The 13,502-nt window shown below is 32.6% G+C and overlaps 1 protein-coding gene across 1 annotated transcript in view; it reads right to left on the minus strand.

Moving 5' to 3' along the window:
* The window catches only part of STAT4 (signal transducer and activator of transcription 4), a 104,844-nt gene that overhangs the window by 30,782 nt on the left and 60,560 nt on the right, over positions 1-13,502 (minus strand). Inside the window, exons 5-8 of the mRNA XM_006921295.2 lie at positions 6,022-6,120; positions 3,843-3,935; positions 2,850-2,928; positions 112-197 (exon numbers count right to left, since the gene is read on the minus strand). Coding sequence (XP_006921357.1) covers positions 112-197; positions 2,850-2,928; positions 3,843-3,935; positions 6,022-6,120 — 357 coding nt within the window. The remainder of the gene's footprint in view (positions 1-111; positions 198-2,849; positions 2,929-3,842; positions 3,936-6,021; positions 6,121-13,502) is intronic.

The following is a 13,502-nucleotide window of genomic DNA, read 5'->3' on the forward strand; positions in this document are numbered from 1 at the left end:
TTATTAAGTGTAAATGGAACAAATAAAATCCAAGAGTTGGATTCTTTTCAGCAAAACTTAATGTAGGAAAAGGAGAAAAACAGGCAAAAGACCAAGTTAAAGTTCATTTACCTTTCTCTTGAAGTCGAGGCTGTTGAGCATTTCTTGCAGAGTCAAAACTTCCTGACTCACTAGGGCATTGTTCTTGTCACCCTGATCTAAGAAGAAAAAGATCAGATTTAGAGTTTTCACGACAGAGCTCTCTGACCTGAAAGCCAAATCTGCTGCAACCCACCCTCCTAAGATCCTAAAATGCAAGAGTTTAAATGGGACCATTAGAGATGAGCTTGGATGTAAGTCTGTTCATTTTGTCAGGAAGGATTATATATAAGCACAAGCACACCAGAAAGGACTTCTCTATTTTACGGACCTTGAGAGAAGACCATTCTTCACACCATGTTTCTTTTGGGGGTGGGGAGAGAGGAGGTAAAAAAAAAATTTTGTAATAGATTCCTTATTAGAGACCTCTACATTGATAATTCCGGTTGATTGGCATAAGTAATAAAAGAAGGGGGGGCTCTCCCTTTGTGCTCATGATTAAATCATATTTGACTCCTCCCGATGCTTTCGCCCACCTTCTTCTTGCTTTACCTTATACCCAGGAGTTAAGAAACTGCTTAATAGAGTCATAGTTTTATCTACTTGGTCTCATGAACTAATAATAAAGACTAAATCCTTTGCATTCCCTTTTTCTTTGCAAAATGGGCTAGTTTCACAGTAAAATAGAAGTGAAAAAAGAGATGCAAATTAATAAAAAGGTCTGACTATCCTCTTAAATAGGAGATGTGCAGTAAAAATCGTATTATTTAATTTAAACATTAAACTTTATTGGAATATAGCAAGTGATGGTTTCTACCAACCACTCATGTTTATGAAAAGTGAAGGCTGGAAATGCTGATCTGATTTGTGTAACTGTGAAAAAGAGGCCCCAGAACAACATTGTGCCAAATTTCTCTTCAAAATACCACTGAAGTCATTCCTGGTTGTCTTAATTCACAAATTCACTAACTCCTGGACCCCACATGTAGCAAAATCTTACTTATATAGCATTTGATTAACTCGAAGTTTCATTAGTTAATACTTTCCAGTCTTCACTAGCAAGGATGTAACTTGTTTCTCATGTATCTTTCATTTCATTTCACTTATAAACAACAAAATAAATACTTGTCGATTTAAGTGGTAAAATGATCATTTTTATTCTTCATAATGCTCATGGAGTACTAAAAGATACAAAAGTGACTCTAATCGTAATATATTAAATTGAAAAAAAATTCTGTTGTTTAATGTATTTTGTTATATTCTAATTCTTAAAATTAATAGTTCACATGTGAAATATGAGATGAGGCTGCTTTCAATGAACCGTAATGCTTGATTAAATTTGCAGTTTGAAATCTTTTTAGAATCACGGACCCCTTTGCAGTTTGAAATCTTTTTAGAATCAAGGACTCCTTTGATAATCTAATGATAATCTAATGTTTGTGCCATATCTTCTTAAGGAAAAAGTTATATAGAAAAACAATTATGAACATTTGAAAGGACATTTCATGGGAGTCAAGACATCCTGAAGATGCCAGAACATGTCACTCCTCACCTATGTCGGGGAAAACAGTTTTCCTAATATTCTCTCTTTTAAACCTTAAATAAAAAATTTAAGCATTTGACCACAGTCATCCATACTGCCTTCTAGATAAAATTTAAGCTAACATTTCAATAGTTAAAGATGATTCTGTAAATGAAAAATTTATATCCAATTTTTAAGAATTATATTTAAATAATTTTAGAATTATAAAATGTTGCAAAACTAATAGTTGTCATATATCCTTCATCTAGCTCCTCTAATGTCTTACATAAGCTTAGTACAATTATCAAAGCCAGTAAATTATACTGATACAATCCTATTAATTATTCTAGACCTAACTAGTATTTCTCCAATTGTCTCACTAACAGCAACACACTTTAAATGATCCATTATTACTTGCAAATCTTAAACCTAGCAAATAGTCTCATTCTTTCCTCTACTTCTTAAAAGACATCTAATTGTAAACAATTTCAATGTTTAATCACAAAGAGATAGTCAAATGAATCATTGTCCTTACATTTTGACATTTATACAATTATTGAAATTATGTTTTGATGATTTTTTTATATAAGGAAATTCTTAAAATGAAACCTCAAAATGCAACACACAAAACTCTGTGCAACATGATTTCAGTATTAAGCAAATAAATAAATATGTATGTATTTGAACATATAGGAAAAAGCCTGGAAGGAAATATACTAACATTTTGACAGTGTTTATCTGTAGACAGTGGAAATTTGTAGACGAATTGCAAAACTGTCCATTTTCCAATTTCTTATAGTGAATCACATTTGTACTTTGTAATTTTAAAAAGTTATATTTAAAAACTTACTTAGGGAAGATATTAGTAATTTCCTGATCATATTAGGCAAGTATTATTACTATTCTTAGTTGTAACAATGGCATTTTGCTTGTATAGGAGAATGTTTTTAGTTTTTGGAGCTGTATGCCAAAGTAGGAGTGATTGCTCATTAGCTTTAAATAATTTACTTAGAATTGGTTGGTAAAAATATGTATATATAAACATATATAATATATTTTTCTCCATATATATGTGGAGGAAAAAGGAAGAAGCAAAATAAATACTCCTTCCTTGAAATCTTCCTTCGAAAAAATTTAAAAACTCACTTAGGCAAGTAGATCAATTTATCAATTCTGTCAGTAAAGAAGAAACCCTAATCATGTTGTTTTTATGTCTCTATGTAGAATTATAAATGAGACAAAAACTTACCCATTGTCTGAATTGTTTTATACCTGTAGTCAAATTCATCTTGCAGGTCTTCTAAATATTTGGTGTCTTGTTCTGTCATCTTTTTACAAAAGAAAACATACTCAATTGTTACAGTTAAGCATTATCAATGGAACAACATCCTCAGTATTTCAAAATACACTGTTTGGTGCTTCCAGTTTTCAGCAATATCCTAAGCTAACTATATAGAACCTACATTTCTAAAGAGCTAATTCCCATGAAAGTCGAATAATGCTGGAAGAACCAGACTGAATTTGCTCTTTCATTTTTTCTTCCTTATTGGAACTCTTTCAGCATCTTGCCTCTCATTTCTCAATTAGTTCAAAATGATGCTACTAATACCTCTTTTATCTGAGACTATGGATACTTTTTCCCTTTTAATTCCAAATAATTTTGTATTAATGTACCAATTATCATTTTGCTTAAAGTCTCCATTTTAATCTACTGCAGTTTAAGACAATTCAGTATAAGTTTTATTCCCTCTCTACTTCTTAGAAAAAAAAAAATCTATGCTTCCTCTGTGTCTCCTGTTTGTTTCTGTCTCTTCTCCAAACTTGCTGATTTTTTTTTTTTTTTTTGCTGAGACATAATAGATATTAAGTGTCAAGATTAAGACTAAAGGCTTTTTATCTATTATCTCATGCAGGCCTCACAAAAATCCTATGATGGTGGTTATCCTTACTTTTACAGATGAAGAAGCAGAGGTTCAGAGATGTGAAATAACTTACTTGCCCAAGGCACATAGCTTCCCAGTGATGGAGTCTGGTGGGGAAGCCCCAGTCTCCAATAATTGAAGTTAAAAAGCTTCTTCCAAAGAAATCTTATCTGATATAAACATAGTGTGTGAGAAACACTTATTAACACTCTGCCTTATGATTTTTGTATGCATTAACTTTGGCCACATAGGAGAAAGCTGCATAAATAGTTGTATGGAGATAATAGCCAGCCTTTCTAGATACCTATAAGATCACTCACCTGAACACTATTTTTAATGGCAGCCACTTTATGCTCCACATTCCTCTGTCTTTCTGAAACTGAAGAACTTTGTAAGGATTTCTCCAGAGGTCCCTGGAAAAAGAATGTCTTGAAATTTCAATAATGTTGATGTAAAGGTTTATAATAAATGTAATATACTTTGTAGTACATACGTAGCATACTTTGTACTGAGGTTTGACTCAATATGATATGAAATACTCTATAATCATTTAAAACTCATGTTGTAGAAAAATATTTAATGACACACAAGTAGTGCTAAATTGTTAAGAAACAGAGAAAATTATGAAAAATACCATATATTTATGATCTATGTTGCTTATATATGTATATATTTGTAAATATATGCATAGAGAGAGACATGTAAACTCAAATACATGGAATTGAAAGAACACACACATCGAAATGTTACAAGCACATTTTCTTTAAATAGTGAAATTACAATGATTTTGTTTTAAAAATTTTTTTCCTAATTTTCTATAATAAACTTATATTACTTTTGAAATGCTATAGAATACATGTAATTTAAAAGTTAGTATAGTGAAACTACATTAAGTTAGACTTAAATTCAGAATTAGGGATGATGAATTTGTAAGGATGAGATATATTTTTACACTAGAAAAAAGAGCATTTACTAAAGAATACATAAAAATATTAGCCTTGTTAAATAGAATGGCTACCTAGCTTCTCCAAACACTATTTCTTGGTCACTCTAATAATCTGACATTGAGCATTTCTTAGATATAAAGTTACCCAGATAACTAAAAATGAGAGTTAGAGAAGTCAACAACCAGTTTACCTTACAACTAGGTGGGAGCTACAGTTAGAGGGGTTCATGACTTGGCTAAGATCCACAGCAAATCAGTAGTAGAACCTCAAGCGGAAGCCATGTCTTTGACTGTCAATCAAGTATTCTTTCAACTACATGACATTCTTCAGATTGTAGTCTTTATGTAATTCCCTCTCTCTCATTTTAGCCTCCATTATTTGTCTATGTACTTGAAAGTAACAAACCAGTGCTTATTTTGTGATAATATGTGGTACTGGAAGATCATTTACAAAGTGACTTTGATGAGCATTTACTCAAATAACTAATATTTCTAGTTTAACTGATATCTGACATTTGAAGGGAACAATACACATACACATATACACTAAAATGATGAGAGATGAGAGAAATACAAAAAAGGACAGGTAAGAATATATATAGGAGAATATATATGAGAATAATTAGTGATAACATCTTAATTTTACCCCCAAAGCAGTGAATCAAACTACATTTGCTTTAGAAACTTACTATGCTTTAGATTTAAAGTTAGATAAAAATACCATCCTTCCTCACCTAAAAAATAAGAACAGTAAATTGTTAAAACTTCATACTTCTCCTAAAACAACCATAACCTGACCATAACTAAACCTGAAATTTTTTAATAGATAAAAAAGATACTTTTCTTGGACCTCCAAAAATAAATATTGTGGAATGATTTACTAAATTATGGAAGATGCCATTTGGAAAATTGATTGTTTACATACTCTTTTTTAATATAAGGACTAATTGAAAAATATTCATGAAGGATTTCATTGATTCCTCTACTTGTATTTGACAGAAGTTCTAAATTCATGAGAATAGTGAGATAAAATATAATCTAAAATATGGAAGGGCAAATTTATCCAAGCAATTGACAAGCAAGGATTTATGGAGTTTCTGTAAGGCAAAATCCCTGCTTGTGGTGTAGTTTGGACTTGTAGGGTTGGAAATCAGGAGCTACTGAAGACTTCTGAGTAAGATCAATTCCTGAAGATAAGTGTACTGAGAGAAGCAGAGTTCATGTGGTAGTTAGGAATTCAACCAGGAGGTGGTTACTATATTCCTGAACTGATGTTGCAAGACCATGGACCAGAGTGTGACCAGTGAAAATAAGAGAAGAAGGTATAGATAGAATTCTAGAAAAAAACTCTGGAAAGACTTGGTAATTATCTCAGTAAGGAAGCAGAGAAAAGGATCTACTCAAAGATGATCCCTAGACCTTGATTACAAGTGACTGGAAGGATGGTGGCACCACTAACATAGGTTAAAGACGGTTTGAAAGAAAGTAAGAATCTCTGTTTCAGAATAATTGAGCTCAAGGTGATAACAAGATCAAAGTTCAGAAAATATTACCTGAACGGGCATGTTGGCTGCAGCCAATATTCTCCTCTCTTCCCTTAAACAATTTGAAATAACCACAGCTACATGCATTGGATTTCCATGAAATTTTCCCTGAAGAAACAACATAAACACTTAAATATATATATCATAAAGAAAAATCACTATTTGCAGATTCAAAATAATCTAATAAATATATAAAATTAATTAGGATTTGTTCCAACAATCTATTATAAAGCTACAAGAACTTACATTGCAAATGTAAGCCTCTTATGTGGCATATTGCTCTGTCTTCAAAAATCATTTTTAATAATTAAAAATAGTTCTTGAGCATCTCTGTAGGAAAGACCCTGCACACACACTCAAGAAGATCAGTTTATGGTAGGCTTAGGGTAGGGCTTAGGTAAAAGAATTACCACTTTATAAATTATCGTGAACCAAGGTGGTCCCAGCTGTTCACTTGTTAACACTTTGGTCCCTGTTTGGTGATGTTCATGTCAACTAGCTCATAACTATATCAGCATACTAGAGTGAACCTCTATCACACATTTCAGCAACAAGATTTTTATGACATCTAAGAATATACTTTTTTAAATTACTTAAACAAATGGTGCAGGTACTGTAAACTGGTAGCCTGTGGGCCTATTCAACCATTAGGTATATTGTGTAAGTTAAAATATAGTAATCTCTTTAAAGAAAGCAGGTACTACCCATAGTTGCCTTCTGTGCACCACTGAGTGTCCCAATCACTCACTTACTTTATCTGCTGGGCCTCTTAAATGTCTATGTTTTCTTAGTTTATGAGACTGATTCAAACAACATCATTATTTTAGCCATAATGTTAAACTTCTTTGTTATTAGACTTTTTCCAAGGCAAGATTACCAGGAAGCATAATAAATGTAGATAAATGCATTTATTTAGTTTCCTCTGCCCTTCTCTCTGAAGGAGCTGCTAATTATCTATGAAATTCCCCAAAAGTTAATAGCAGCAAAAATAAAATAACAATCCACAAAGTGGAAAATTAACAATTAATCAAAAGTAGATTATACAGACTGGTAAACCAAAGGGTCTTTCTAGGAAAAAAATGAGGTTAATGGTTGTCAGTTTTTTATGGCCTTAACTATTGCCACAATTTTATTAGATGATTCTTATTAATTAGCACTTCTATTTATAGAACTAAGGTTAACACCAAGTATCTGAGTTCCTGCTATTTCATATTCTACAGCCTTCAAAACTCCTCCCTCCTTAAATGAGAAAGCTCCAAAAGGGGGGAAAAATGACTTGACAGAAACTCATAAGGTAAAGAAATTAAAATGATCCTATTTATAAGCAGGGATTCCAAATTTCTTATCTCTACATGCTGAGAATTTCAGATTCTTTCTAGTTAGAATTTGTTCCTGTTGTTAATTTTCCCATTCATTGATTTTTTTTTTCCCCATATGCCTTCTATTCAACTCCCTGAGGAAAGCTATGTTTTCTCAGGTTGCCTTTGTTTTTAAAATATTGTATTAATAAAAATTAAGGTCTTCTAGGACTAATTTGGAGGCTCTGTTATTTATGTAAACTTGAAAATCTCCCCCATTCAAGATCAGGAGTTTCACCAAGAACCCCCAAAACACCATTATTTGTCTTTGTTTCTGTCACTGTTATAGAAGTTCTTTGTTGTTCATGCTTTGGATACTATCTTTCAATATTTCCCATCTCCACTGTGTGTACTTTTTAAAAAAAATAAATTTATTTATTTAAATTAGTTTCAAGTATACAGTACATTGGTTAGACATCTATAATGTTCATAAAACGATCCCCCCAATTGTTTCCTCCCTCTCCTGGCCCTCCACTTAGCCATCATATTAATGCTAATTACATTTCCTCTTCCATGCTTCTCATGCCCAACTATCAACTACTAATTTGTACTTCTTTAAACTTTGCCCCATTCTCCAAGACTCCCAAACCCCCTCCCTTCTATCACCAAATTGTCCACTATATTTGTGAGTCTGTTTTTGATTAGTTTGTTCTTTTTGTTCCTTAGATACCGTATATAAGTGAAATCGTGTGGTATTCTACTGTGTGTATTTTTCATTTTCCTTTCGTACTTGAACTTTTACCTTCCCTTTCAGATTCAGTTTCTCCCCATGTTTCGTAAGGTTAAATTATTTGTTTCTCCCTTTAAAAGGAAAGAATCACCATTGTTTTCATCCAGGCTATCTTTTCGCTTTCCTTTTATATTTTTTCTAACTTAGTCCCTTATTTACATATATGAGACAAAAACATCTTATGGAAAATTGATGACTATAGATTCAAAACCAAATTAGCACTGTTTATTTTTATAAGTATCAAAGATGCGCTCATGTTTACTTTTCAGTTATTACCATGTATGTAGACCTCAAAAATAAAAAGCAACAACAAAAAAAGTCAAAAAACAAAAACATCCCTAAGTGTTTATTGGTGGAAGAAAGAGAAAACAGAGGAAGAGAAGCTGCCCATTTTCTCCTGTGAGTCTGTCTCTCTTATGTATATAGGTATTACACATATCCTCTACTCTGTGGCTTGTCTTTTCGCTTTCTCATAGTGTCAATGAATAGCAGTCTTGAATTGTAATGAAGTCAAATTTATTTTCTTTGTGGAATTTATTCCATTTCTCTTTATGGCGAGGGCTTTTTATGATTTAAGAAAATTTACCCTAACTTGACATCATGGAGGTTTTTTTCCTATATTACCTTTTAAAATCTTTACAGTTTTGACTTTAATTCCTTTGGATCTTGTTAAAAATGAGAAGTCCCCTTCACTTTTTTTTCTGTATGGATACTCACTTGCAATGATATTTACTAAACATTCTGTTCTTTTGCTATTGCTCTGCTGGGCTGACTCTGTCATAAGTCAAGTGTTCAGAGTTTTGCATCTTTGCTGATTTTTTTTTTTGCCTAGTTAATTTTATCAATTATTGAAAGAAGCATGTTAAAATTTATTTTGCAAATAAATTTTGTGGCTCTGTCAAAAACATTCAGATTTGTTATATTACTAGTAAGTCAATTATTTCATTACTGTGAACTAACCTTTATCTCTAACAATGCTTTTTGCCTTGAAGCAAAAATATAAACTATTATATTATTCTTTTTATCACTTAGAATTTTAATTTTATCCTTATTTAAAGAATTCTTGATTTATTTCAACATACAAATATTTTAAATCACATATCACTATTGTGCATATACAAGGCTAAATATACGTGAAATAAATTGGTTAATGTATTCCTAGAACTTCTTCATATATTTAGAATTCAACTTGTCTTAACTTCAATTCATTGGCATCCATATTTTTCCATAAAATGGCGTGCCCTGAGCCATCAAGAATGTCGATGATGTAGCATTTCTTTAAAGTGAGCACAACTATTGCCTCTATTTTGTAAGTTTTGATGCTGGCATTTTCTTGATTTTACCCAAAGTTCTCAATAGAAAGTATTTACACAAGAACCAAGACTCATTATCCTTCTGTAAATTGTCCTCAAATAGTTTGCTGTCTGAAGCATCAAGGGGTTGTAATAACCTAATCATGCCATCATGGTTAAAAACAGCATCACTACACTTTCAGGTGAAATCATTATTTAACTGTTGTGATACATGTCCATAAAACCATCAAGACTAGAATATGTAATACATTCCCAGATAACTATCCCAGAGTACTTCTAACCAGTCCTCTATCAGCTTAACCATCACCCATACTATTTGGTTCACTACCAATAACAAAGAAGTTCTTATTCTGAGACATTGTTTTATGGTTTAAATTAAATTTAGAGGAAACTTCAGCAATTGGCAGTTAGGCATAAGATTACAATGATGCACTGCTTATCACACCCAAACTTATACTCTTGATCACTTTAAAGATCCTTTCCAATTGACAGTGTAATTTTAAGACTTGTCAAAGAAAACCAACCCCCTTTCCCTATCATTATCTATCTGAGTAAGCACATATTTAAATTTTTCTTCAATGGCATCATACTGGGAGTTAACTATAGTCTATTCAAAATCAACAGGAAGTTTCTGATAAATGGATACTGTACATCTGAATGGTAATCCTGAGCAATGCACAATTTGTTCACTCCAGGTTGCTATTGTTTTGAGATTTCATTCATCTATTGTGAGGAATTTGGCAATTTCTCTTGCCACTGTTGTTTTGTATATGATAGGCAATCCCTTTGCATGAATCTCATTAATGAAATATAATACAACTTCTTCTACTTGTATCTTTTTTTCTTTCTTACATCCTGTAGAGCACTTTATTGTTGCTTTCCAAAAAAATGTGGAATTTAGGGTCCTCTATTCAGTGACAATTTGCTTAATAAATATCAAATTTATACCTTGCTGATTTGTTCTCATCCCATTCTATATCCATTGTAACTATCTGTCTCAATCCTGAATCATAGTGTTATACTGACAACACTTTAAACAGCAATTAAACTCAACAGGTATTGTATTAACATGTGTTGTCACATAATTCAACTGAAATGACAATGACACGAATAGCTATGACCCAATTTCACATCACAGGCAATGACAATGACATCATGATTGCCACTTTACAACAGCAATTAAGAGATGCCATTGATTATAAAATGCAATTTGATTTCAGAGATTTAAAATGAGAGAGAAAAAAGGTGTCTTGGAATCAATGAATATGCCGTTTTATTCTTTTTGCTACTTTATGCTAAATTCCTTGGCTTTCCTTCAAATTTCTCTTCTATTGCCCTTTGATCTAATTTCTAAATTTAACTTGTCACTAAAGAGTGACTAGTTCATCTGCTCTTTTTCTCCCAAGTGATTTTAGGAATAGCGGTCAGAGTTAAAAGGACGTGAGAAGGCTTGCTTAAAATAACCTCTTCCATTCAGGTGGCACTCAATCTGAGATTTCACAACTAGTCAGTTGCTCCTCTGAGTTCTTTTCTCAAGGATCTTTTCTAAAATGCAAATACAGGAGGGAGTGTTAACACTACATTTAATTAATTTCTTCTGTATTGCAAAGGATTTATCAGATATTCTCTGGCCGCAATGACCTGGCAACTGCAGGAAGAGAATAATAGGTCCCAGGACAAGTAAATGGAGAAGTTTCAGGAGCCTTAAAGGGGGTGGCAGTAGTAACCAAAGGGGATGTGGGATTCTGAAAAAACATGTAACCAGCAATTGTTCTGAGCTTGGATTCTTCCAGAAGCTAAACTTGAGACAAGGATGCTAGTGCAAGAAGTATAATTGGGAGTTGATCCCAAAAAACACAGTTATGGGAAAGGGTAAGTGAGACAAGGAAGAGAAGGCATCCAATAAAGGGTGTGTTATCAAGCCATTGGTCAGGATGGGCTGGGAACCAGTGTAGACATGTGAGTTAGAGTTATCTACCTAAGGGCTTTGGGAGCTGGAGTATTTTTACACCAGTTCTTATCATTTTAGCCATGAGGCAAAAGATGTAGATGCTGGCACTTATAAGTTCACTTGGGTAAAACAATGAGGCAGGCCCAAGGTGGTATAGTCAGGATACCCGCTGTCTTTGATATACCAGCTCCTTCCTAACTTCTCAATTTTAGACATGTTTTACTTTTTATTTTTAACCACCTGCAACCATATTTCACTCAAATGTTGATATTTCTTCAACATTTGATATGAAGCAATTGTCTTCAATTATAGAGTAAAATGTTTTCATTCACGTTTTTATTGGCAATCTGCAATTGATTACCCACAGAACTGCATAACACAAAGAGTAAACCCTAATGTAAACTACAGACTTTATTTAATAATAGTATATTATTGGTTCATCAATTGTAGCTAAGGTATCACACTGATAGAAGATGTTAACAACAGGGGAAACTCTGTGGCAGGGGAAGGAGAGGCTAAGGGAGTAGACGGGAACCCTCTGTACTTTCCACTCAATTTTTCTGTAAACCTAAGGCTGCTCTGAACAATCAAGCCTATTTTTTAAAATTGTCTTGCTAAAGTCATGGTTCTCACATATCCTTATGCTATTCCTTTTGCCAGAATGAACAAATTCAAATGAATAGAGTTGCCTGCCTTCCTTGTTCAGTAAGCATTAAATTCTCTCATCACAAAAATGTTCTTGTTAAAAGAGAAGTGAGGTATAGATTCTCAATAGATAAAATGATTAGTGTTCCATTTCTATTTATGTTACTAATAATACATTCGTCTTAAAACAAAGTAGCTAAAAGTTAGCTGCAGGTATATATAGCTTGTCCTAACTTTAAATCAAAAGAAAATACTTCTTAAGGGCAAGTTTTTGTCTACAAATTCTGAGTATATTTTCTGAACCATATTTTATGTCTGTGAAGGCTTAACTTATTCTAGACAATTGCCAGAGAGCACTCTATATCAAGTCATGGGACTTGGGCTTGTGCCTGTTACCAACTGTGTAGCCTTAGGCAAATCACTTTTTAATCTTCATTATTTTAATTTCCCTATTGGTCAGTAGAGATAATAATGCTTGCGACTCATCACAGAGTCATTGTGAGGAGCATGCCAAACAATTGAGAAGGAGCTTTATAACTTGTAAAGCACTCTGTATAAATATGAGTTTTCTATGTTGCCTCATGGGGGTGTTGGGAGAGTTTAAAGCTTATAAATGGTAAATTGATAAAAACAGAAAATAAAAATCCTCCTATTAATTTCACAGAAATGACCAAAACTGATTATAAAGCCAATGAAGACTAAGTTGGGTTCCAGGAAATATATTTACACTAATATAAAAGAAACTCCAGAAAAAGACGACTATGTATTTGGGGTTTTCAAAACATTAGACAGTGGGGACTTTCCTGGCATTTCTTTAGGACTAACCGGCATAGGCCCATAAATATACTAAATGCTACTTTGAATTAAAAAAAATTAATTCGCGCAAGCTAGCAATTAGAAATAAAAATACAGTGCTCTCGCCTGAGTATAATTCATGTAATCTGTGGGAGAAAATAATGAACATTATACTTTCTACACATAGAAAAAGGCGTAGGAAGGAACATGTCAACATCTCATTATCATCTTTGGAGAAATGAGACTAGGGGCTGGCTGTGGATATTTTCACTTTTACTTTAATTCTTTGAGATTGTTAAACTTTTTTTAAATAATTAAGCATGTGTTACTTTTATGATTAAAACTAAACAAGAAGTGATAAATCATACATGTATACTCCATATCAGATCTTCTTCTTTGCTTGATTTATACAGTGGATTTTGTAAAAGATGTTGGCTTAGAAAATTTGTCTTTCAGGCAAAAAGAGAAAAAAAGAAAGTTGGAGCCTAGATTATTATGATGACTAACATTCAGTGCTCTTGGGGAATTCGCAGCCTTGTAATTGAGAGAGAAATGAATTGCCTGATTCAAAAATGACAGGAGAACAAGGTATATGTTAACAATTCTACTTATTATTTATATGTTTGAACATAATAATAGAACCTGCCATTTACTGAATATCTACTATATGCAGGGTGCTTTATAAGCCTTTATTTTTA

The sequence above is a fragment of the Pteropus alecto genome, unplaced genomic scaffold (assembly GCF_000325575.1).
Source record: "Pteropus alecto unplaced genomic scaffold, ASM32557v1 scaffold3, whole genome shotgun sequence".
NCBI classification, from domain to species: Eukaryota; Metazoa; Chordata; class Mammalia; order Chiroptera; family Pteropodidae; genus Pteropus; species Pteropus alecto.